General features: G+C 38.3%; 1 protein-coding gene across 16 annotated transcripts in view; it reads right to left on the reverse strand.

Annotated features, from left to right (window-relative positions):
• Positions 1-26,997, reverse strand: part of si:ch211-285f17.1 (sickle tail protein homolog) — a 122,304-nt gene that overhangs the window by 18,675 nt on the left and 76,632 nt on the right. For 10 of the 16 annotated variants that reach the window (XM_088001279.1, XM_015000853.2, XM_088001284.1 and 7 more), the window contains 6 exons: positions 17,914-18,109; positions 11,247-11,445; positions 9,622-9,712; positions 4,002-4,849; positions 1,981-2,085; positions 1,493-1,542 (listed from right to left, as the gene is read on the reverse strand). In XM_088001279.1, the coding sequence (XP_087857405.1) occupies positions 1,493-1,542; positions 1,981-2,085; positions 4,002-4,849; positions 9,622-9,712; positions 11,247-11,445; positions 17,914-18,109 (1,489 nt within the window). Of the gene's footprint in view, positions 1-1,492; positions 1,543-1,980; positions 2,086-4,001; positions 4,850-9,621; positions 9,713-11,246; positions 11,446-13,508; positions 14,181-17,913; positions 18,110-19,393; positions 19,475-26,997 lie in introns of those variants that run through there. The other 6 variants (XM_015000827.2, XM_015000830.2, XM_088001277.1 and 3 more) reach the window with 4 other exon arrangements.

Genomic DNA, 26,997 nt, shown 5'->3' on the forward strand with positions numbered 1-26,997 from the left:
GACAGATCCTCCCCTGCTTAAGGAGTTTTCCACATCTCATTCTTTATTTCACACTAGTCACACCTAGAGTATTTGTTGATTTGTTGCTGAAAAGCTTTGTCTCCTCTGCCCCAAGCACGTGGTTCTAATTTAAGCCCTGTCAGGGTTTGGCGAAATTCTTCTGTTACATTTGTTGAACAGAAAGTTTGAAATGGTAATGTAGAAACTTTGCAAACTGCATTTAGTTAAAAGTATATATATATATATATATATATATATATATATATATATATATATATATATATATATATATATATATATGTTGTGTTTTTGCTGTCAAGTGTCTACTGAATAAATCTGATTGTTAATCTAAATATTGCACAAATAAAATTCTAAATTTAACAAAAATAATTCACAGTTGGGCATAACTGTAGTCAATAGACAGTGGCAATATGTTGCTAATATGATCATTTGTATGTATGGAATTGCATCAAAATGCACAAATGTGCTATGTATGCCATGCTATTATTCTTTTAGTTATCATTTTATTAGGGGTAAGGTACTTGGAAGAGCTGCAAATGACCTACAGAGAATCGAGACTACTGAGTCAAGACTGAACAGCCAAGTATGTGTTGAATCATCCTTCCAAATTTGGTTGCATTGCAAATGGAAATTGCTCACTTAATAGAAAACAGAATAATCATCATTTGAAAACCTTTATATCAAAGTAAAAGAAAAGCCACTTTGCATACGCAATCCATTAACTTCAGAAATCTGTCAACAGGAGAAACAGACCGTGAGGCTGTAAAAAAAAAGAAACGGTAATCTGCATAATCCTTAACATTTTTCACGTGTCCACCTGATAGATGCCGTGACCTGAAATACGAGTTACAATTCAAACTGCTGCTTTTGTTTGGCTTCAAGAAATAACTCACATCTAAAAAGGACACATACACTACTGTGTTTGATTCTTGGCGTGTTATGTTTATTCAAAAAAAAACAAAAAACAAACTGATACTATTTTAGATATTTAAAAAAAAAAAAAACTGCGACAGTCACAGGAAAGTTTTTGTCTTCTGATAAACTTTTCAAGCACACAAACAGTGCCATGTTTTGCTCTGCCACTGGCAGTGGCATTTGTGAATCTTTCCTTCAACCCAGATCAGGTGGCAGGGGGGCTGCAGAGCATAGATTGGATCAATGAATCATCTTGGCAGGCTTAGAAACTAACAGCATCTTGTTTTAAGAAGTGCTTTGAGGGGTTGGAATGAGCTCTGCTGTCTCCTGCCTCTTAGTTCATATTAAACTGGATGTATTGTGAGGAAATATAAGCTGATGACAAGCAAAAGAAGCCTGGCGTTGTGTTTCTTTTTCACTCCCCTCACACTCTACTCATTGCAGCCTGTTGACAGATGCCAATGTGTGGTCTTGTCTGCACAAGATATTTTGGCATTAAAAGATAGAGCAGATTTAGAAAAAAAAGAAGTTTAAGGGGAATTACAGTAATACTAACCCGAACTAGGTGCGCTGTGAGCTGGAGATGAAGTATTTGGTGTTCTCTCGCTGCAGGCGGAAAAATAACCCATTAGAGCAGGATTTTGACACACACAAAAAAACTATTGAAAAAAAAGTTTACAGGGTAAATATTAGTAATGATGAAGACATTAACAAAGTATGAGAAGTTAAACCAGAGGGTAGAGGTGGTGTTAATGATGTTAAGCTTAATGACATTCATAGAAACGTGTAAAATCACTGCATTCACATAGACTGCACTCTAATTTTCAAGTAAACATTAAAACAGAGGATCATAATGCAAAGAGTCTAAAATGCAGCCAAAACCATAAACAAAGTCAATACATAGAGACCAACTTTAAAATCAGTCGAGTCACTTTCACTTTTGATTATTTCTTCAGATCATTGATCCTTCCTTTCCTTTATTGAACCACTAATCATTTTTACTTTCTCTGGGATCTCACTCTCTTCTGTAATGGGCTTGCTTACCTTTGAGACTCCTTGTTGCCACTAGAGTTTGGAGCCTTTAAAAGTACATGATGAACAAGACCAGTCAAGCTGGTAATCTGTTGCTCCATAACCTTCATTCGCTCTCTGCAGAAACATTAGAAAATGCTACTGATGTTAAATCTTGCACTAACACATAGCATCTAATTACGAACGCTCTTAACCCTTGTGTCTAGAAATGGGGTCCAACCGACCCCACACACGTAAAACTTGCATCATTTGCCACAGTCCTCTATGTTTGCCTCAGTCCTCGCACGCACAAGGGTTAAAACAATAGTTTGTTGGGTTTTATTGCTTACTGAACATTGATTGTTTTTCAAATTAAATTGACTTGCAAATATCTGGGAGTAAATACTACTGCTTATGTCTTCTGTAATTGGTGAGTCAGTAAAACAAATAAAAAAAAGTGAAATACTAGCAACAGTGGAAATTCTTTCTTTATTATTTTTAGACTCAAGTAGACTGTGTCTTTGTGTTGCCCTATGACTAGCTGGCACACTCCCCTGGTGAACTCACACCTCTGACAAAGCAACTGCTGGGATAGGCTCCAACCCTCACCTATGACCCTAACCAGGTAAATAACAGATAAAAGGGAGGAATTATAAATAATATTTTTGCAATAAATAATAATAATATTATGATGTATTATTATAAGTAATAATAGCCTTACAATTATTTAATATGTGAAAGAAATCCCTAATCCTTAATACACTTTAAAAAATCACTTACAAAATCACAAACATTTGATTGAAACATCTGATTGCAGCTTGTAGCTGATATGATATAAAATATTCCAGATTTTGTTTTACAATCTTGCTTTTAGTGATGGTGCATATTTTTCTATAAAAACTAAAAAATACAATATTTATACACATACACATTTTGCATTTAATAAGTGTTAATAAATTCAAATCAACTCAATAAGTAAGAACACTACTTTTCATTTATGTCACCAAAACATAGTTTGGTGGCAAACTATGTTATTCCCCACCCCCAAAAAAAAAGAAAAAAAAAAAGAAAAAAAGATTAATAGACAGGGTTAAAAACAGTATCTGTTTTACTCTCCTTAAATAAAATGAGTGTGGTATCCATCAAAAGTAGAATAAAAATGAAAACTGAAAATAATAACACCAGAAGAAGGAACACAAAAGTATACAATGAGATTGCTTGTGCTTGGAAAAGTGAGCAACTTTTGTCTTCTGCTCGGAATATTTATCTTAAGAAGAATGTGAGGCAAGTTAAGGACACAAGGCCGACTGTGGTTGTGGCTACTTTGGACAATAGATGGACACACAGTCAAGTCCTAATTATAGCCTCACGCAGAATATCGCACACGAATAAACATGAAGGCAGCTCAACAAAGTTTGTTTTAAAGGTTAACTTTAGTTTTTTCCAACCGCATTCCTCTGCTCATTTTAAATATCCAAGAGCATTCCTAATGAAAGTTTTAAAGTCTCCCAGGTGGTCATCTCTGATCTTGTTTCACTGACAGAGCGAGTAAAGCCAGGTCAATATTTTTCTGGATTTTCCATATGCATAAAGGTCTTGCAGACACCATGGAAGAGAAGCCTCTAGAACTTTCATCTGTGTTTATGTACATACAGTAATAACAATCCAACTCAGGTACTAGAATAACTTTGTAGATCTAGCCGAATGATTGTTGATGAAAGTATGTTCACACGGGATATATTTGTAATTTGAGAGACTGTCTAGTTTCATCTATGGTAAAAAACTGTAAAGTTTTGAACTGATGTTTGTATACACAAATGAATTAGTCTGCATAACCTAATTTTTAGACTTTAAAGAACAGTGAGAACACAGGTTATATTTGGCTTTAGTTGTGGATGATGAATTAGAGACATGGCCAGTCACAGGAGCTCAGCAACTTATGGTGAAAGTAAAACTGTGATGCAGAATTAGTACATGCTCTCATGCTATGCTTTAATCCTAATACAAACAATCCCATGCCAAATGACTGCAACATCCAGCATTCAGTTGCTTACCGTGTCTCCTGGTCATTTGGAGCTGGAGTGGGTCCTTGAGGGTGACCCTGAGGGTCTGGGACCACAGGAGATCCCATGCTGTTCCTGGGCTTAGCCCCGGCAACTTCTTCCTTCCTGAAGGACTGGCGCACTGGTGAGCCTCTCTCCAGGGAAACACCATGAGGCGGGACAGCATGAGGTGGGACACCATGAGGTGGTACACCATGAGGTGGTACACCATGAGGGGGCATGCCGTGGATGTCAATCATCCGTACCTCAGTCATCCTGTGAGGGGACGGAGGAGGAGTCTTGGAACCCAAAGTAGGCAACTGACTGTTTCGAGACTTCTGCCTATACAAAGGAGAGTGATCCACAGAGTCTGTTGGACTGGGCCCACCAAAAGAGCTTGTAGAGCGGATGGAGGCACGGTGAAATCCCCCCATGCCATGTTCTGGACCATCAAGTCCAGGGCTGCCGTGCTGCCCATGACCTGCAGTCATAGTGATTCGTCCCTCTTGGAGCAGATATGGATCTGCATACAACCCCTCATTCCCTCTGGTTAGAGTGTGGGTTTTCCCACCCAAGTCTTGATCTGGCTTCACGTCCCGTCTCTCCAGTATAGCGCTGGGACAAGGAGAGATGGACCGGGTTGAAGGATTGGCATTAGACATCCGGTCCCTTGGGATAGTGGCGCTTCCAGGGACAGAATTCTGACGTGGGCCAAATGGGATTCGGGAGGGGGATGGTGGCATGGAGTGGGGAGTAGGTGGGAGTGCTCCCTGCAGGGGATGGTGTGATGGAGGACCCATAGGTGGATGTCTTAGAGGGTGCTGACCATCACGGGTGACATGTGCCATCTCACTGTGCATCTGGAAAAATCCCAAAACATTATTATTGTTTCACGTAAAAGACTCTTTACAGGACCTGTTGAATACAGTGATTCTGTTTCATACCTGGAGAGAAAGAAATTAAGCCAATAAAAGCAAACAAAGGGTGCGGTGGTATAAATGTTAATCTTTGGATGGACATTTATTAGCTACTAGCTTAAAGGTGAATAAGATATGGGTTTTATTTGTTCAACTATTATTGATATTAGATTACAATGCAAAACTACTTTTCTGCATTTCCTTGTTTTAATGTCTAGAAAGACAATAGTATTACTAGCCTAGCCCTTTATCTTTGCCCAATAGTCTTTCAAGCTTAGCCTAGCCTATGTGTTTTTATTTGCCATTTGCTATTTCCTTAGACTCAGTCTTTCCATTGAATACCTTTATTGTTTATTTAGTATTTATTAAATGTATTAAAAGCTGTTTAATCATATTTTGCTGGTGTATTTGACAGCAAAGCCTTCTGCACTATAGGCTAAACTAATGTTTCCAAATACACCAATGTCAGACCCTCTTAACAGATGTGCAAGCTTAAAACAGCATTTTTGTACAAAGTTGTACAAAGTATTTAATAGCCACTGAAAAGCTGAAAGATAATCTGCTGACTGTTACAATTATATATATATATATATATTAAAAACTTTGTAAAATTAAAACAAAGAAACTGACTGATAAGCCACAGTGTTTAGTAAACAATAACCCAAGATGCTAAAGGTTTGTACAGAGGTGCTTCTCTGTATTTCTTTATTTGAATATTTGAAAAGACAATCATATCTTAGCCTAGACTTTTGTTTTCATCTTTTCATCTTTGGCTGCTTGCTTAGCCTACCTAGCCAAATGTGGGCCTTTGTCCTTGACTACTTCCCAATCAAAGATGTTTGTTTCTGCCTTCGACCACTGTCTGTGTACTTTCTGACATTTTTACTGCTAAAGCTTTTGTGTTCATTATTTTTTATGCGTATAGGTACTGATATTTAAATACAAATATACTGAGTATTTAAATGTGTTTTCTTGCTTGTTTGTCATGTGTGTGAACATAGCTACCAAAGAAGTCTTCAGAAACCCTTCATTTGTAAGCAGGTCCTCATTTTTAGCCATATTAAGTGTTGCTTTTCAAAACACAGCCTTTCCAGTCTACTTAAAAGGCTAAAACATTGGGTACATTGCATTTCCTGAATATTAAGCTCACAGGAAATTCCAAAACATCATCATCAATCATAAATACAAGGTTCCACTTTTGGTTTAAACTTCTGGATGGCTTATCAAACTATTTTTTCAGCTTTAAGAAAACTCACTTTACTAGAGATAAAATTGTGGTTTTCTTAAAAATGCACCCCCGGGGCTAGTCTGCGGTTCATTAATTTGCAACAAGATCTGTCAAACAATGTCTGTTTAACCAGTCAGCTAATCACTGTCATTTATCGTTAGCCCAACTACCTTAGAGAAACATTAATGGGTTATGTAGGAAAAATGACACCAGATTCCTATAATGACTTTTGAGGAAATTACCTTTGAGGTTTGGTTAGCAAAACTAAGAATTGGAATAAAGATGAAAATCAGGGTTTTGTAGTAGACCACGAGATGTGAGCTAATCAACAATCTAAAAAAACAGTTTGAACACAATATCCCTTTGTTTAGCTGGGCACAATGTGTGGATTACTCCCACTAATGTGAATAAATGTATTCACTACAATGAGAATTTGTTTACGTGAGGTCTGGAGTGCAAATTTAGCCACTTTAACTCACAACATGCAGCTGCCACTATATACCTTAGTTTAGGTACATACTGAACAAAAAAAGTAACAACGTTCTAGATTATTATTACTAGATTGAGATAATTTGTTTTTGACAAGAACAAATTAACCAGCAAGACTAATATCGAGTGCACAAACAGTAATAAAACCTCAAGATTTGCGATATGCTTTGTATGATAACACTGTGAAGGAAGCTGTCACATGCAGATCTGGATCCACTCCATTTTCCTTCCTGTCAAACAAACAAGCTATTGTTTCATCAAGGCATGACTCATAGGTTACACCTAGAAGCCAAGACATGTCAAAAGACCTGGTGGAAGTTCTCAAACACTTCAGGGAGAGTTTTTCATTGAGCATCGTTTTGTGCAGTGTTGTTTTTGTCTGTTTTATTCAAGCACGCCGAGACAGATCATCGTAGGGAAGAAAACAATGACATGGGTGTGACTCTTGTGTGTGCAAAAGTGAGTGTGCTTCGTGAACTGGAGCAAAACAACTCCTGAAAGTGTACTGTAACAAAGAGTTCATGCTTGGCTGTGACAACAAATGAAAAGAGAAACATACCTGCAGGGAAAGTTCGCACAGCCTGCATAAAGTATCATGAGGGTGATAGATCACAGATCTGCAGAGCACATTAAAACCCAAACGACCTCTTATACTGAAAGTTTACACCTTGACAAAGAAAAATATCTTTACTTTCTCTAAATGTTGGTACACAGTTGCAAAAACTAATTCCTATTCTAACATAGTCTTAATCGGAAAGGATTAAGCCATTCTCGGTCAATCCCAAGCAGACGCTAGAGCCCTAAACTACCAAACAAAACATCTCAAAATAGCCCTAAAATACACAATTTTTTTTGTAAAATAAGGATGAGTTTCTGCTTTGAGATAAAAAAAACAAAAAAAAAACAAGGCAGCAACTTGAAAAATAAGCACACGGGCAAACAGATTAGACTGATGCGAGGGGTCCTGTTGAAAACAGCTAACTCCAACACCCAGACTTATTTTTCCACTGTGGTCTTAAGCCTCCGGTAGCACGGGTTGCCTATTTGGTTTGTGTACACAGAGCTGCTTCAGTCTCTTGCCGTGTCAGCACTGGATAAGGTTTCTACACTGATTCACAAACTGCAGAGAGTCACAGGACGCCAAGCTAAACAGATAAAGAGCTGAGCTGTGGTGGAAAAGCAGTAGAGTGTAAACATTTAGAGAAGCTTCGCTGGATGGGTGCACTGTGTGTAAATGTGTAAATAACTGTAATGATGCTAGAAGGTGATTAGAGTTTGGAAATAATGTTACGTAAAGCGAGACATTTATCATTTCAATATTATCATTGAAAACAGAAGTTGGGCAATAATTAACGTTCTGTTTACAAAGCGTATTTTTTCAGTGTACATAACACTCTCTGACAGACTACTGGTGACAACAGAAGTCTGCAAAATCGTGTTTGTTTTGTAAACTGCTTAGAAGTAGGTGATCTAAATAAGTATTAGCATCTTAAAATATTTGGTTATTCGTCTTCAAATAATATTACAAAATTTTCCCTATTGCTAGGCAGTTTGCACCAGTGATTATGAAGCATTATATTGCTATTTCACCGGCAACAAAACAAAGTTGATACCCAAGAAATGCTCTGCAAGTGCTTCAAAGGCTTAAGTTAAATTGACAGTAAGTAACAACACAAGTTGTTGTGGTTGTAGAAGCAATTGGGCAGACAGATCTGATGGCATTCAGTTTGTACTAAAGCCCCAACCATAACCAATGGGCAATAAGCAGAGCGGCACAGGGCTGTGCAACAGTATATTTGCAAAGACTTGATCTACTCACAATCTTCATAAGAATTGGATTTACGCCTGTAATATTATCAATGGTACCAATACAACTGACTGATCATTTCATAGTTTTCCTGTAGCATTTCCACATCATTTGTCATTTCAAATCTTAACAGAAACATTTATTGGTCCCACAGTACATTTTTTTTTATTGTGGTTTTGTTTTAGTGTTCAAACTTGCAACAATAACGTTATTGAGAAAGAGCAACATTGGTTTGGATTAATGGATAAAATGTCAACAGAGTAATTCCTTTGGTTATACTTCATCTCTAGTACCACACAGCCTTACGCAACCCTCAAAGTTTATGTCAACTGCTGGTTTGTTAAACAATAACAGAACTATTGAGGACAATAACACTCTTCTGCATTGCTGCCTCCATACTAGAAACTGCACAATGTTTGACAGAATTTAATTCCTTAACAAATTTAAGTATTTCTTTTTCTTACTGTTTTATTTCTGCATTTAGTAAGTATTATCTATGGTGTGTTTTACTATCTTGTAGGTACTGATAAAAAAAAATTGTCAGTACAACTTGTATTTATTAATTCATACATTTAATTTTTTTTTTTTACTTAAAACTGAATTCAGACCTACAAAACCAACACTGTCCCATACATAGTTTGCTATCAATCTTTTTTTTTTTTTTTTTTTACAAATTTCTGTAAAACAGTGTGATACACAAGGCCTGGTTTGTGGCAACAAATCTATGGATTGTTAAAGAAATATTGCCAGCGAAACAACCGCAAATCTGTTGAAGGCAGGAAATAACAAGGCTGTCAGATAAAGAGCCATAAGGATTACAGAGAGACAGATTGAGGAGCAACATTTCAGGAAATAGGTTTTTGGGCTTAGGTTTTGCAAAATCAGCAGGAAATAAACAGCAGAATTAGAAACCGAGAAAGAGATTAAGGCTTACATTGGGATAAGAAATGAGTAAAGGAAAGGAGTTGGATTGTCCCCTAAAAAGTTTCACTAGAGCGTATAAGGCAAGGTCTCTGGGAGAACAAAAAGAACCCCCCCTGTAGACAGATTAACAAGAGCCAGGGGGACATTCCTTCCCTCAACTGCAAACAGGATGTGAGTTTAAGAACTAGAGGGAAAGCCTGCTTTTTTTTTATTGCACCAGATCTATTCATCTCCCCTCAGCTGCTGGGACAAAAGAGACGTACTCACCCTGGCATCGCCGTTGGCAGGCCGGGGTCCATGGCTGAACTGAGCTGAATCCTTGTGGTACACCTTAAGGCAAGAGTGATCTGTGATGTTCCTGTAAGGGAAGGAGGTGTTGGTTGGTAGGAAGGCGGCCCAGATATCCCCGTCGGAGCGCGGCCGGTCTTGCCTCAACCTAGATCGCTTTAAGTGCTCAGCCAACGGCACATACTCTGACAGAGGGACTGACAGTCCTTCGTCAAGTGACATTTTCTCTAACAAAAATATCCACTAAAGGTTTTCTGAGATGTGTCAAGTGGACCTGTTATTTCCTTTGTGCTGATCTCATTCTAAGTGTGTCGCACCTTGTACCAACCTTAAGGCACCACGAGACAATTTTTTACAACCTTGATAAAGGATTAGTCACAAAGTACACACTTCACTTGAGCGGGATCTCTGCGGAGTAAGAGGGCAAAGTTTATTATGTCTCGCCGCATTTGGTTTCTGCTTTTTATCTCTGCACAGAGAATCTCCAGCATTTCGATGTACTTTTCTAGTTAATACCAAGAATCCACAAGAAGAAATAAAACATGTTCTTAGATACAATCTGTATCGCTGTGCACATAAATGGAATACCACACAACACCATACTTTTGAAGTTTTTTTCCCCCAAGCACAAACAAACTGAAAGTTTTGCAAAACTTTTGCATGAGAGAGGACAGAAGACAAAAAAAAGTCTTCCTCTGTTTGTTCGAGACATTTTGCCACACAGCTCCACATTCAAAATAACTTTCTTTTTAACATGGATGGGAAAAGGAAGCAAACTTTCCTGCCCTGAGACATTTCCTGTTCAAAGGAAGTTAGGAACAAAGGGGCCAGATATCAGACTAGTTTGACTGGAAGATTTGTCACTGAAGAGATAGATTTCCTTAGGATAGTTCTGGGTGAATTTCTTAATGACACAGAGCTTCCAATGCACCAATAAAAATGTTAACTTAGTTTATACTGATCCTTCCTGTTTTTTGTTTTGTTTTTTTAATTATTATTTGTATCTCTGGCTTGTCAAAAAATTACTGTATTTGAAAATCAGAGATTGGATACTTGCAGATTATTCATGCAACAAGTGAGAACCCAACTATTCCAGCTGTCAGTAAATTCAACTGTAATGTTCTAACTCACAAATCGTGAGCTAGAACATTAGTATGGCTTAAATACTTTTCGAGCAGATATGAAAAATACTCTGTTTGCCTTTTGACAGCTTGATGTCTCGTGGACATTGAGCATATCACTAATTGCGAGAGGCTCTGATTTTATTATTAGTCACTGATTCTACAGCAATGCGTAAAAAAGCTAACTATTGAATTATTAACAGGATCACCACAGAAATAATCCAATTAAATGATTTCCAGAGGGCAAAAAGTCAAAAATGTTGAAACAGTGTAGCTTCTGAGTTTTAAACTAGTAATGTTCTAACTTCCTGCAACAGCTAGCTGTGCCGAAATGCTAACACTAGCTTGTTATGTGACACATCTTGCTAAAACTGACAGCATATCACTAATTACTTGAGGACCTTGTGTAAGGATGGATATTTTCATTTAATTTCAAGTAATTTTTTCCTTAATTTGACATGCAAACATACAGTAACTCCTTACCTGACATCAGCGAGTTCGTAGTACACGTTCCTCATGTCTTCTTTGACGTAGATGGCAACATTGGGTGACTCCAACATCTTCATGTTGAGGTGCTGCGGGAAGGCACTGACAAACAGAGCTCTGATTGTATCGATGCTGGTGATCTCATTCGGCATGCGTATCTGTTTGGTCTCATCGTTGTACTGCAGGTAGAGTACACCTAGGGACAGAAGAGCAATGAAATTAGAATTAAATTAAGATCTCAAAAACAGATGTGGTTTCCAAGTATGAGAATGCATAATCTAATTTATTCCCTACAACCGGAAACCCACAACTTTTAATTTGGTTTGGTTTGTGGAAGTAATCCGTTTATAAAGCTACAAAACTATAAAAACTGTCCAGTTAGGAAGCAGTAGAATGTCTTTACTGATGGTAACTTAATGACTGTACACCAAGACTGAAAAGCTGTGATACAATCGCTCTGTCTTTAACTGAAGTTCTAATGTGAAGCTTAAAGTGTAATCCAGTAAAAGCTAAGGGACAGAATGGAGGGATCTGGGGGACAACGTTTGCACAAGATTAACAAAGATATAAGTTTAATATATCCACACTACAAGACTACTTGGACTACAGTACAAAAGTATAGGCAGAAAAAAAACAAAGAAACTTCTGGAGATACACAACATTGGCATTGGTATATGTTAGTCATTTTTTTTAACATATTGGTATCAATCTAAAAAGTAAAACCAGGCCGTTTGTGAGTGTTTCAGGAGGTGGAATGGAGTGGGTTCAACATGTGGTACTGGTTTGGTCATGTGACAGAGATAGTTATGCAGTGCAGGATTGTTAGGGTGTTTGAAGCAGAGAAGCAATGTAGGTGGTTTGGTTGCTTTCACAGAGTCACAAGTGTAGGGAAACACATACAATGTACATATAATATCAGTAAATATCGGTCTTAACATTAGTATTAATTAATATTGGATATTGATATCAGCCCAAGTTTTTGTACCTCTAGAAGTTTTCTATTAAGTTGATGACGCATAGTGACCTGAGTAAAAGTCTTAGCTGCACTGAAAATCATTACTTTCTATGCTGAATGATTTCTACCCTGCACTGTGGAACAAATAAATCAAAGTGAATCCCTACAAACTGTCAAGTTTTCTATATGCAGAAATGTATAAATCTTTCACCCAGTTTCTATCTGTGCTGGAAATTAAAGTATTTTTAGTCAAGAAAATTACTTGATAATAACATGTTAGTTGGGGCAGAGGCAAAGCTGTGCGCTCTGGGAGGAACAGTAAATGCTGTGTATCAAAAAGACCAAAGTCTGAACCTCTGAACTCTGGGTGTGGCTTCTGTGCTGTGCTTTAAAAAAAAAACAAAAAAAAAACAGATGACTCTCCCACAACATTTATGAACACGCCCCACACTGCACTTGTATAAACAGTGCCAGGGGAAAGAAAACAAATTCTATTTTCTGTCTGATTCGATGGTTGACACTGAAATACAGTGTCAACAATGTTTAAAGAAACATTTAAAGCTGATACAATTGGATTGCAAAAGTTCAACCATTTTACAGCAAGAATGAGCCCAAAAGTCAAATATCCTTACATGTAAAGGCAGATTAAGAGTATGTTTATAATTTTTCCAATGGAAACAGAAAGGAGGCGTGATTTTACTTGGTAAACCCTATAAAAACCAGGTCTGTAAAAGCTACCAGATGTTAGTGAAATATTATACAAGACACTACATGCTCCATGAGACAGGGGGGAGGCAAATCCAGGAAATAAAACTGCTGAGTCTCTGCACTGCACTCCTTGGTTTGTCTGCATTTCTGTGCAGTAGCAAATTCACACAGTGACCCATTTGCATCTTTTTCTGTGAGATAGGTTAGAATAAAGTGATTTTTTTTAATGCAGATTTTGGCTTCTTGGAAAGGAAAAAGTTTCACACAACTATTATGAGGATTTCTTCTGCATTTAAAGTATTATGTGTAGGTCGGAAAGAAGAATCGAGTTACATTCCAGGGTGCCTGACCTCGCTGAAAGCTTGCAACAAATGGCTAGCTGGTTTTGTAACCAAATAGGCACAGACTGGAAACTTTTTTGAGTTTAACACGTCTTCACTGAGAAACAGATGTACAAACTAAACAAGGTAGTTAACCCCCCCCCCCCCTTTATCACTTGGACCACAACTAAACAACAACTAAACTACATTTCAGCCACAAGTTAAAGCCATTTAATAGAGTCCAACTGATGCTACACTGTTGAATGTGATACTCACCGAAGAGGTCTGGAGGATTTCCAGTTTCCTTGCTCAGCCTTATGTTGTAAAGAAAAAGACCATGCAGCAACTCGTGCCGCGAGAGACGAGGGTACAAGGAATCCCCAAATGTCCGTTGGGACAAAGTGGAGCGTGTGCCGTTGCCTCCGTGTGTGCACGCGTGTGTGTGCCTGAGAAACTGTGGGAGGGACACAGTTGTACAGCGGTGCCCCCCGTTTTCTCTCCACCCCTTCATCACACCATAACTCCCCACTGTCCCTACGCTTTGTCCTGATGTTTTTGATGGAGAGAAGGAGCGTAACGGAGCACACGTATGTGTGAGTTTGTTCATGCGTGTCCGTATACGTGTGTCGTAAAGCCTCTTTTCTGATGGGGTTTTGCTTTTCTGCAGTAGAGTCGTCGCGCTGAACAAATCAAAACCTGTGAAAAACGGCACCCCGCAGCTTGATTCTTTCCGACAAAATACGCAACTCTCTCTTTATCCGTAACTACGGGGTTTGCTAAGAAGTGAACTGCAAAAAAAAAAAGTAATCTAAAGAACTTTAAACATTATTGTTTGTTTGAAAAGTGTGAAAGGTCCTTGCAATAATACATCCACCGTTTTGCAAAATTGTTATATTTTCTGCATATGTACAAAAGTCTTAGGAATTCCATGGGAGGATTCACTAAGATTTCAACAGAAGAAAAAATGGACACTAAGTAAGATAAAACTAAGAGGGGTGGTGGAAAGAAGGTGAAAGGAGAAATGTAAGAGGTAGATAGAACATGACGGAAAAAATAAATTAAACCACAATTATTTTTTTGTCCTGAACTGTAAAGTGAATTAAAGATATCTTTCCATTTATTAGCTTGAAGGCAAAAACGGTATAATTATGTAATAATGAAAGGAAAAAAGTACATACAGTTTTGCAACAAGAATGCATATTAAAAAAACAGAAAACTAACATCTTAAGGCAAAACAATTAAGTGTTGATTTATTGAACATTAAGAGGGATCCCTGGGAGCATTCAGATATTTATTTATTTTCTGTCAGTGAATTCTGGGCGAGTAGAAACACAATCATTTTTTGTGTTCAATTACATAACAGTTTGCTGATGTCAGAGCTAAGTGATTTTAAATAAGTCGTTAAAAACCATTAGTAGCCGTAAGTGACAGTTACGGTTTTGAATAACAGTGGAAAACTTTTTAAAACGAAGGTTAACTTACAACCAGTCAGAAACACTAACAGGTTTAACAAGAGTGGCTCAAATTCTTCATGAGATTTTCTTAACAGCATGCTTTTATTGCGGTTTCATGTGACAAACCAACATAAATTAGTTCAAAACAGTTCAGTGGAAGAAAAGAGAAAATCTGATAATACTGTTGAGCATTTCAGTTCAATCCACCCCCCATTATTCAAAAATGTAAAACTACCTTCCACTGCAAATACTCTTGTCACTTGTTTGTGATGACTTGACCAGTGTGTATTCTTTGAATTGAACTGTTTAATACCAGCTTTGGATGTATGTTTAAGGTTGTCCTGCTGGAAAGTAACCTCTACCCCAATTTTTGCAGCCTACAAACAGGTTTTAGGCTACATTTATTACTGTGTCCCCTACACTGCAAATGTTATTTATTAACTTTCTTTCAAAAATGTTTTTCCTTTTGTCACTTTTTTTTAAACAAAGGTCAAATATGTAGATTTGTTAACAAATTTCCTCAATGGAGAAGTTGATATTTGGTTGTTTTTATGATGAATGTTCACCTTGCTCCCGCTGTCAGTTCAGGTTTTAAAACCTAATTCCCTTAACCAAACATTGGGATTTCAACATGGTGTAACAGTCAAATTAGCCCTAAATAAACAAAATCATCCGCCCGTAAGTTCTTGGTAACACTTTAGAGTCAATCTAGAAGTCAATCCTGACAGTTTTTAGGGCAGGACAGTGAATAATGAAGTGAAAAGCATGAAGAAGCTTTCTAAAAAAAAAAAAAAAAAAAGGAACAAACTATTTTTTGCATTTTGGACTTTGATCTTCTTCAGATTATGTTAGAACCAACATGAACTGTTTTTTTTTGTTTACTTGTCTACAAGCCTTTATTGCAAAAAATATGGATACTGTAGGTGTTCGTACTGAGCATAGAAGTTTATCAACTTAAAGAGAAAAGATTTTCAGTGTAAATTTGTAGACTGAGACTGTTAAGCCATCTGGGGGAGACATGAAAAGAAAAAAATAAAGTAGGTCAACTAGTAAATTTATTCTTCTAATATATTTTCTCTTTCATTTTGCGATGTAAGCCTATGGTGTAGTGAGGTGATGGTGGGCCCGCCACAGGGCTGAGTTTGCAGCCATTAGGGTCATTTGCTCAAGAGACCCATCCTGATTCAATGACTCCCCAGTCTCACTAACTTCCTGCCCCGGGCTCAGACTACTCTGCTCTGCTTTGCACTGTTCAGTTTTGACAGGGAAGGTTTTCCGGCTCTCTCATGAAAAATAGGAATGCAATGCAGTTAGGGAGAGGACAACCCTGATCATTAATTTGTTTATGTTGAGTCTTTAGGACTAGTGGAAAACATAGTTTTGCAAAGTAAACTGAAAATTAGAGGAACTGTTGGCAACAAAAGATGTGGAAATGGCAAAGTCTTCTATCTTATTCTGTGCTTGACTTTAAAAATTTTATTACAGGCCTGGTTTCAGTGCCGCATTGCTGAAAGGCATCACCATGTACAGAAGGCTCATGAACTTTGTAATAAAGTACTTCCTGAGAACACTTTCTTTAACTGTCCTTTCTGATAATAACTTAAGCTTTATAAATGTTTCTCCTGCAAAGTCATCAGCCTTATTTAATGACTCCTGTATTTGCTTCAAGTGATGTAATAAAACACAACACACAAGTTCCGCAACTGTGTCTTTCTGAACTAACAGTCTGGATGCTACTCTGCTACAGTCCTGATGCATTATCCAATGCAGATATCAATCCCTTGTAAAAGTATTCATGCCCCTTTAAACTTCATCAAACCCCTTTAGCTCCATCTCCCATCCCCTTTAATCAAGTTTCGAGTAAACCCGCCCCATGATGCTCTCACCACCATTTCTGGAAATGGTGTTTTCAGGGTTTCCACAACATAGTACTTTAAATAATACATAGATTCCGACACCACATGACATGCGGTACGTCAAGGCAAGATGTGTCTGATAGCAGCAGTTGTAATGTGACAAAACGTAAAAAAAAAAAAAAAAAAAAGATTCAAGTATAAATGTATGACTAAGATACCAAATAGGGCTGAAACGATTCCTTGAATGATTCGAGTACCTCGATTACTAAAATTCCTCGAGGAAAATTTACCTGCCTCGAAGCTTCGTTAATTTATGTTTTATTAGTTAGCGCACCGTGTTCCGGCCGGGACTTCATTTGCGTTGCGCGGAGCTCTCACTTCCGCCTCTGAGTTGTTGACAAAAGCTAAGTCTCAGCGGCATAAAGTCCAATCTTCAAGATTGGCCCGTGGGGATTTTATTGATTGATGATAATGCCCGACTTTTTATCGTTTTTGGGGAACCAATAAGCATCCTTAAAATGACTGGGGAAATGCCTGGAGTACGGCAGCATTTCTCCTCCGGGGCTGCTGGTTGAAAGCGAACGGCGGGAAGAGCGCTGAGGTGAGCGGATAGACTGAACAGGGCGGGCGGCTGAGTAGCTGATGCTTACCGTGTAAATGTAGCTTTACCGACGAACCGCACAATAAATTTCATATCCCGGTCTGAAGAAACGGGTGGCGGAGCGCATCGTACATGGCTGGTAGATGAGTTTCTGAGTGTGACCAGTGAAGGTGTCGTAAATATCCCGTATTGCTTCCCCACGTGTTCGTCCCCCGGTCTAACGGTTCGTCAGTCCGCTGGTCTATTTCCTCCCCTCCACCCCATCTTACGTTCGTTCATTCGTCCTCTCCTCCCACTCCAGGCGGCATTTCCCGTATTTTCAAACCCAAAGCGTGACAGGTTAGGTGGCAAGGTGAGTTTAATTAATCTATTAAACTCACTGAAGATGAATACATAAACTAAAAGCTGGATTGTAGACATTTTTTATAAGCATATTTGTGAGCCTGCCTCTTTGTTATTAAATTCAATATAATTTCAGATTTTTCTATAACTTTTCTTCTGGTTTACTTAGAAAGTGAGCTATTATTGTTACAGGTTAGTTTTCTAAACTACAAAAAAGCAACTGTTAGGGATGCTCAAATATGAAAAATTGGACTGATATTGATATCTGATAGTAACACCGGTATTATGCCAGATTTACCAATATTTCATTTTATATTTTTTTTATCCGATTACTCGATTAATCGTAAGAATAATCGATAGATTACTCGATTACTAAAATATTCGTTTACAACAGCCCTAATACCAAAGAAGCAAACAAGAGAGCATACCTAATGAGCGGTCCTTTGTCTGGTTGGTCGATCGCACCACTGGCAGGCTGGCACGGACACGGCTGCCGCGGGTGAAGGCTGTGGGTGCGTCCGTTTCAGACATGGCGTCCAACGACTCCAGTGAGGCCAAGGATAAGTGGTCGACCTGATCCCCAACGCCGGGCTGTGGGCTGGGGCCGTGCTTTGGACTCCTGCTCTGGAGTGGGAGGAGGCAAGTGGAAACAGGATTGAGTCCATTGATGCTTATGATGAAACTGCACATAAAGTTTGCAATCCTGGAATGAAAGATAAAAGTTCAAATTTGAAATTGTTTGCTTTGCAGGACCACGCTGCTCATAACTTGGACTCTGTCCTGTGTTTTTTTTTTTTTTTAAGTCAAACACATTGCCCCGCTTGATTCATGCTCAGTAACAAAACAAGCTAAAACACAGCAGCCATGCAAATGTGCAGGGAGGCATTTAACTCAAAAACGTTCCTTGAAAACAATTTAGAGGATTTTGGGGCTCCATTTATGATAAACCTCAAACTAATCTGTATGATGTGGCTTCCTCAAACCCAGCTTAAAGAGAAAAATGACAGCAGTATCATACAGGTACTTTGTTGTCCTTTAAGATGATGCTTTTCCTACTTTAAAAAAAATGGCAAAAATGTTCAGACCACACAAACTTTTTTACCCTTTGTCATATTACAAATACAAGCTCCAGTGTATTTCTAGGATGTTTCTTAATGACCAACACAAAGTTATTGTGGAATGGAAGAGAAATGTTGCATGGTGTTTTGACATTGCTTTTTAAATTTTAAATAGAGTTGGAACCTAAAGTCAGTGGATTGGTTTAGATGAAAGGACTCTCAGGTCTCACTGCACTTGAGAATTTTGTGCAAGACTTGAATGTCGAATATTACTGGTGACAAATGTTCTCCATCTAATCTGACTGTGCTTGAGCTATTTTTTTTTTGCAAAGAAAATTCTACAAATTATGCAAAGCTGTTAGAGACAAACCTCAGATATCTCGCCGTTGTAATTGCAGTAAAGGAAGATTCTACAAAGTATTAATTCTGTGAGGTTGAATGCTATGCACACCCTTTTTCTGATTTTTATTTGATAAAACATTTTTACATTTTTCCACTCAACTGTCACTTGTTTGTAATGTGACAAAATGTACATAGCTGAAATACTGCAGACCAGGCCTATTGGGTTATCTAATACATGCTACTGAACATTCGTAGTCATTTGTTGAAAATGTTAAAAAAACAAAGTTTTTGTTTTTTTCACTTGATATTTTAGAAGCCTTCATTGGCTGGACCAGTTCAGCCTAGCAGCCAAGGCGAGAAGCACAAAGGTTGGGAACACGGTCACACAACAGATGCTAGTAGGGGTGAGAACACAGCCACACACACACACACACACACACACACACACACACACACACCCCGACACACAAACCCAGCATGATGCAGATAAGATAAAAGGCAAACTAACTTGGTAGGGTGATTGGATTTTCATCAAATACCTCTGAATGTCAAGCTCAGAGTGAAGAGAAGCAATCATGGCCTGTAAAGACTGATGGCAGGAAAGAAAAGGGAGAAAAGGAGTAAAAACAAAAATAACATGGCTAAAAAATGCCAGTGGGAGCTTGAAATGGAAAAGGAGATGTTCGTCAAAAAAAACAGAAGAGCCCTGGTAGCATATCAACCTCTTTAGCAGAAAAAAGAAAAGAAGAAAGAAGCAGCATGAGAGACCTAGATGCAAGACATGTGAGCCGTTCACACCAATACGTTGCATAAATCAGGGATTAAAATGATGCCCCATATAACAGCATTAAAGTGCGCTCATGTGTTTGTAACGTATTGTCATGGTGACCTTTAAAAAGAATGAGGTCACATGGAGTTAACATGTAACCTGAAACCAGACAAATGTTGGGAACTTAATCTGAGCACTGAATGATTTAAAAGCTCATTCAGTGATGGTGGAAGCAAACAGCCCTCCCACACCGCTGCTCAAGCTTCTCGCACGCTCCACTGGGAGAACCAGCGGTCTCCACCAACTTTAGGTACTAATTATGTCAGCGCGGTATGTCTGTGTAAACTTATATCGTCTCAAACTCCAAAGGTATAGAAGAATAATACAAACTAAAAAAATCTTTAAGAAGTTTAAAAATGTAAGCTGCATTGCATTTTTTTTTCTGCAACAGCACAAAATATAATAGATTTCCATCAGAAATATAAAACAGAAATTTTTTTATTTTTATTTTTGGAGAATGCAGTGGCTCTATTTTTCCTGGCCTTGATCAAAGGTTCACTTTCCCTTGTAGCTTGCCTTTTATTATGAATGAAATGCTATGTTGATTGAACAGTTTCTCTATTATGCTTTGGACTGCAGTTCTGGGGGAACAACTGGATCTCCCATGGCTCTTACTAATATGGCTAAAAATCACATATGACCAACTAATGTTTTTGAATACAGATGTAGGACAGGTTTTAGATTTTTTCCCCCTGTTTTTTAATGGAGTAAACACATTGAAGTTCTAGAAAAAATGGCACTGAAAGTATCAGTAATATATGTTTAGATATATTAGCAACTATTGTAACTATCCATTTTTTTTTACATCGTTGTGCACAAATGGAAACATTCCACAGAAGAAAATGTATCCACTATGTGTAAAAGTTTTGTTTTTCTTTATTTAAAAAAAAAAAAGAAAAACACCGGCCAAAGGCAGAAATTGCTCTTTGGTTTGTAAAGGCTGCAAACCTGGCCTGGATTCAGCAGAAGGGAGAGAGCAATATGAGGAATACCTTTTAGTTTCAGGTTTTCAAATGTTTAGATTGTCTAGGCATTTAGGCTTTAAATTAACAAAATGAAAACAATTATTACTTGTATTCTATTTTTTACCCACAACCTGAAAAAATTGTTGCTCAGTCACATTTTCTATGGTACAATGAGCAATGATCCAGGGTTATTTTGAAATTTTAAGCTTCATTGTTGTTACTCTATGACTGTGAACGCAGAATGTAGAAAAGGTCATTTACGCAGCAATGTTGGTGGTTCTAAATGCACTTGGTGCACTTTAGAGTTATGACAACCCTTCTGTCAAAGCAAATGCACTAAAGTGTTATCACAAAAAGTGTGAACATATATCATTACACTATTACAACATTATTAAGCAACATTTGGTAATGTTGCCGTGATGTGGTAGGTACTGCAACTGAAATTCTTCATTTCATGGTGCCATCACGGTTTAATGTGTTTAAAAGTTTTGGGCATTACCACTACCAAAGCAAATTGATGAAACAAAAGTGGATTTTATTTTTAAATAACGCCAAAATCTGTCAGTAAAAAAAGAAAAACTTCTTGGTTCTTCAAGTTTAAATATGCCAGGAATATGAATAATTTTGAGCTTACCAGAATATTATCAGTTTGAATGTAATGAAAACACAGCTGTCCCAGCCAACAGCTTTCAGATGTGAAAACCACGACTGTAAAACCCTTTTTCAGCCTTCTTGGACCTACAGTGCATTCCATCCCACACTCCAGTCAAAATTGTGCAGCCTGTGAGTCCCTGTTTTACACCGCATTGGCTTTGACAGCTATGATGAATGTGAAACAGAGACATTGGCGTTAGCTTCAATACTGAAATATGGAAAGGTACAAAGTCATGAAACAAGGCTGCTAGGAGGCAATATGTCTGAAAAATAACACCTGAACGTGTCAAAAAAAAAAAAAAAAATCTGAAAATGGCGTGTTGTGTGGTGAGCTGCAGCCAATGCCAGTAGGCTGTTATAAAAGGTCCATGTTCAATAGTCACTGTGATTAGAGAATGTTAGAGAAGGTCTAGAAATAACTCGGTGCCTAATCAGAAGTCTCAGTTGTGTGGCTGGAGTTGCAGCCAACCTTTTCCTCGAGTCATCAAGCATTTGCTCCTAAATTTGCCTGAATGCCATGCATGAAGGGAGCTTTATATGACATGGATGTCAAGACTAATGCATTGTGAGCAAGCAGTGATCAGGCAAACAGCCACGGTTGTGGAGGAAAAAAAAAACAAAAAAAAAAACAGAGAAGGCTGGAAGTAGTTTGGTTGCCCTCTGTCTCTTTGTGTGAGTCTGCTTGTACGCCCATGAAAGAGTAAGAGGGATGTAAAGAAGGACTGGGTGAGTGCATGAGTGGCTCGGGCCATTGTTCCAGAAAATGTGAACTGAACATGGGACATCCTGCAAACATTTATGCAACAGTCTGCTGTCATCATGAAGAAAGCTCAGGTCTGTGTGTTGAGGTACTGTTCAAACAGAGCAGGTCGGAGCTGTCAATTCGACATTTTCAACTCGTCCATAAAAGCTTTTTTACTGCAACTTATCACCTGTTGTGAGTCTTTAAAGAGCTCTTTAAAAGCAAAGTGGCTATGTTTTATGATTTCTTAAAGCAATGCAGATGAAGTTATGTCATCCCGGCGTCGTCTTGGCTCCTGACGGACAGGCTGCCACGCGGAGCAGAGCTGGAACGATTAAAGTAAATTATGATTGTTAAGAGTAATAGCGGATCCCAGCAGGAGCCTGCTGTGTCACTCATGGAGATTTAAGTATAGACGTGGCCTCAAAGGTTGCCGTTATGCACACCTCCTGCAGCCAGTCCACACAAAGCCATCTGATTGGTGTCTACGTTCTTATATAATCTACAGTATATAACTTGAGTTATAATGACTTTCTCTTACACAAATCCTCTTTTTACTGTAAGGAGTGGACATTTGTCTGACATTTTTCCACAAACCCCATTTGACCCGTTAGCTGCAGCATGTCTCTATTAAATGTAATCCAGTTTTTTTTATATATTCTGTCACATTTAACAGCAAAAACAATGCATTTTGTAAAGATTTTGTTTTAGATAAATAAAATTCTCTGCATGATTGTAAAGTGGAAGGAAGTTGTAAATGAGTTTTTAATAAGTAGAATTTTTGGGCGGCATGTCCCAGCTTCTAGAAACTGGCATTTTCACAACACCTGAGCTGTGAATCTCTGACACTCCTCCAGAGTAACCATGGACCTTCTGCTTCAAAGTTTAATGTGCTCCTTGTCTTTCTGTTAGGATTGATGTCCTTCTCTTTCCATGTTGGGGTGATGAAACAAATGGTACCCTAAAAATTTTTCAAAGCTTGGGATATTGTTTCATAACTTAGCAAATGTTCTCAGGTAAATGTCTCTTGGACAAACGTCTTCAGAGTTCAGAGAATAAATTAGACATTTAGGAATTATCTAAGGGTATCAGAGTTAAAGGGGGTCAATATAAAATGCATACAGCAATTTTAAGGTTTTGTTTACCAAAAAAATTTAAACAATGCACAATTTTCCCTCCACCTTAAAATTCTAAGTCTTGTTTTTACTGGTTTATCACATAAGATTATTTCAAACATAAAAGTGATGGTAGAATGTTATAAAACAAAAAAAAAAAAAGTTCAAGGGGTGTAAATACTTTTCATGGTCCTACTGTATCATCTAAAGATACCAAACAAAGGTCACCTGTGGAGGTGTTTATCTGAATACAATAGAATGTATTCACAAAACGTCTACTATGTGCACAACCAGAGCAAATACACACAAGGTAACCAGAGAAACATGTTTTATTCACCCGTTCTATATGGTGGAAAGAATGCCAACAGAGGACGAAAAGGAGGTTGTTATGGCTTTAAAAATGCAAACACTGATGTTGGGAGCACGACTTTTCACTTAAGATGCTAATTTGGCTGGAGCTCTGGGGAGAAGACGTACAGCTTACGGTAATTACCGGGATGTGAGCTCAACAGCAAACTCATAAACAGAACAAGGTGCCTTCAAGAAATGGTGTAACTTTCTTTTTTCTTCTTCTTCTTCTTTTCATTCAAACACATTATTTCAATGAAAGAGCAAAGCCTGGGAAAACTGATGTGATAAGAGAAAAGTTCAAGCCGGACTGCCCTCATCTCCTTAGGATAAATGTGTTTATGTGTGCCGCAGAGACAGTGTTCAGCAGAGCGAGAGTTAATTGAAAATCAAGCGCATGAGTCTACAGAAAGCTCCACATGACTGGTCTGCACTCTGTCTGTGGCCTGACGATCAGCCTTTGTTTTCTATACTCTAAAAGACATTATATCAAAATTCCCCAGTCATCCATTCCCATTCACTGCAAACACCACCCTCTGTCCGCTCCCTCCACCGATGCATTCCTCCTCTAATCCTTTTGCTACAAACCTCGCATGACCTTTCACGGATGGGCTTGTTTGTTAATTGGTGTGTTAATTCAGATGACTTTATAGTAGTAACAATCAAAGCTTACAATAGAGAGGAAGAACGGTGCCAGAAAACCCAGTAAACATTAAGAGACCCTCGCAAAATTAAATATGCAAAACAGTAATAACAACTCTTATGCATTAATTAAATATCAGATTGAGTAGAAGGATAGCAAAATAATCTCATGCAAATCAGGATTGTAGATACAACACAAGACATTACATAAGATAATAAGATAAATGAAGCATTACAAATATCTTTTAGACACCTTGTAAAAGGAGCTGTGAGAAAAAAAAAAAAAAAAAAAAACATATAAAGCATTAAATGCATTGCAGACTAGTTCTGCTATTATTTGGCCTGTGCTTATTAATAGTTGACATAATATTCAATCTCCAATAATAAATGAAGCACAAAACCTGGTAGAGAGCTAAAAAATGCACTATTTACCATTTTTGCCAAGTTTCAACAGTCCACCAGTGAGTTCCATGTGAGACCAGAAACTCCTCGCTCTGAGAGAGAAACAGTCTCTTCCTGTGTTATCGTCGCAGCACTTGCTCTGCACAACTGGCCCCTGTCCTGCTCCCGTCCCTCTCTACTCCACACCATAGCGGATGCAGACACCGCCCCCTCCACCGCTACAACCATCTACCACGTCCCTAACGATCCAGCAGCAGCACATTGCAAGCAAACACACAATCCACAGTAGGAAGACAGCAGGGGGAAGCCATTGTTTTTATGTGAGCCATTTAAATTCCACCATGACTGTCCAGCCCAAGTTATGGAGTGGCAGGGACTTATTGAATGTGTCTGAATATTTCTTACTTTCTTGAAGATTCAGAGGTTAAATTCTGGACACCTGCAGCAATCCTAAACTTCATAAATGAGACAAGTTGAAACAGACACTTGTATTTAATTAAAAAACAAACTGCTCCAACACTACAATATGGGTTTTGGTGTTGATGCAAATCCGAAGCTAGTCTTCAAACTCATAGGGCTAAAATGATAGACACACGATCGGTCTGATATTTGGTAAATGAGTGGGTTGACATGGTTGACAAAACGACTGGGGCGAATATTTAACACAAGTCCTGCAGTTGAGGAGGCAACTTAATGGTGGATCAGCAGCTTCAGGTACAGTTTAGACTTCTGCCAATTGTGCCATTCCTGGCACAGCTGTAAATCAGACGTTGCCAGCATTTCCACAAAATAGTCATAAACCAGGATTTTGATGGCAGACATAGTTACACGATCACTTTGAGTTTGTTTAGCAGGAGAGTTTGTGTTTTCTTTCTGACCTTAGTTCTTTTTTCCCATATAACAAAGGGTATTCCTACTTGTTCCATCAATGGAAGTTTCTGTGGCCAATGTTTGATAACTAACCTGCCAACACAAAATTGAGTATGCTATATTCTTTTCTTGAAAGTCTCATCTTGTTTTTGAGTATATTCTAATAAGTCATTACCAAATTTTTTGCTTTTCAAAAAGTTACTTAAGCCTTGCACTAAAAACAGGCAGTTATAGAAGATAACAGGTCCAGACTTACACCAAGACCGAAAGAACCCTTACTGCATGTAGTAATTTGCACACATTCAGTCTGCTTCTCACCTACCTACTATCCTTCTTGCCAAACAAACACATGCAAACTATTTGCTTACGGCTTGATTTGTCCCAACTTGCTCCTGGATGTCGACCGTGAGACTGAACATTTAGGACAGCCCAGAACTGCGCAATAAGTGCTCAATTTGCTTACATGTGCAGATAAATCCTTCATGGTAAAACAAAAAGTGGACACAATTGCCATCACTAGTCAGAAAACTAGTCTTTGCATGGGTCACAGCTGTTTTTACAAAGAGAAACAAAGCTTTCTTCTCTCTTGTAAAAGGAAAATCCTTTGTGCAGTCTAGCAAACTGAAAGTTCGCAAAAGGAAGAGTGAAACATGCTAACTACTTTAGGTATAGCATTTTTTAATGCTTGTTAACATAAACACCGTTTCAGTGCAGTTAGCTATCTAGATGTAATGAAGACTGGTCCAAGATAGCAGAGAAGGAAACATTGAAGAAATAAACCTTTGTTACTGCCATGGTATGAGGAGCACCATCTCTGACTGTACAGCAAGTTGAACCTTGAAGTAAGTGGCTATGCCAGCAGAAGCCGACACTGGATTGCCACCACGCTCTGTAGCGTCGCATGAGAATTTGGTGTCAACAACATAAAGGGATTCAGGCGCGTCAGGCTGGTGCTGGTAGTGTAACAATGCAGGGAATATTTCCTGTGTGCACATTGGATCAATGAGCTCCAATTTATTTAAGTATTATTGCTGGTCCTGTCCATCTCTTGAAGTCCGCAGTATACCCATCCTCCGATGGGTTTTATCCAGGAGGAAAACGATGAGTTTGCTATACTTTCTCGGCCTCCACGGTCATCGGATCTCAATCACTCGGAGCACCCTTTGAGAGGCGGTGGAAAGGTGAATTCATGTCATGGACGTTAAGCGGACAAATCTACAGGAACTGTGTGATATTATCAAGTTGATTTGGACCAAAATCACCAAGGAATGTTTCAGAAACATTGTTGAATATATGCCACCAAATAGGGGTCCATCTTAGTACTATCAATGTGCACCTAATAAAGTGGCACATGGGTGTATTTAAATAACTGATACAAAAAGTGTTTTTTGTTTTTTTTTTCTATGGGAAACCAGTTATCTTGTAAGACACAACATGCTGTCAGGAATTCTTGAAACCAATTAGCAACTTCCTGAAGACTGCATGGCTTCTTTGTGCCGCATTTATTATACCTACTTTCTGCTTGCATGAGCAGATACTTAATAA

This window comes from Poecilia mexicana, unplaced genomic scaffold, assembly GCF_051168715.1.
Source record: "Poecilia mexicana isolate PSO_F unplaced genomic scaffold, ASM5116871v1 scaffold_20, whole genome shotgun sequence".
Classification (NCBI taxonomy): domain Eukaryota; kingdom Metazoa; phylum Chordata; class Actinopteri; order Cyprinodontiformes; family Poeciliidae; genus Poecilia; species Poecilia mexicana.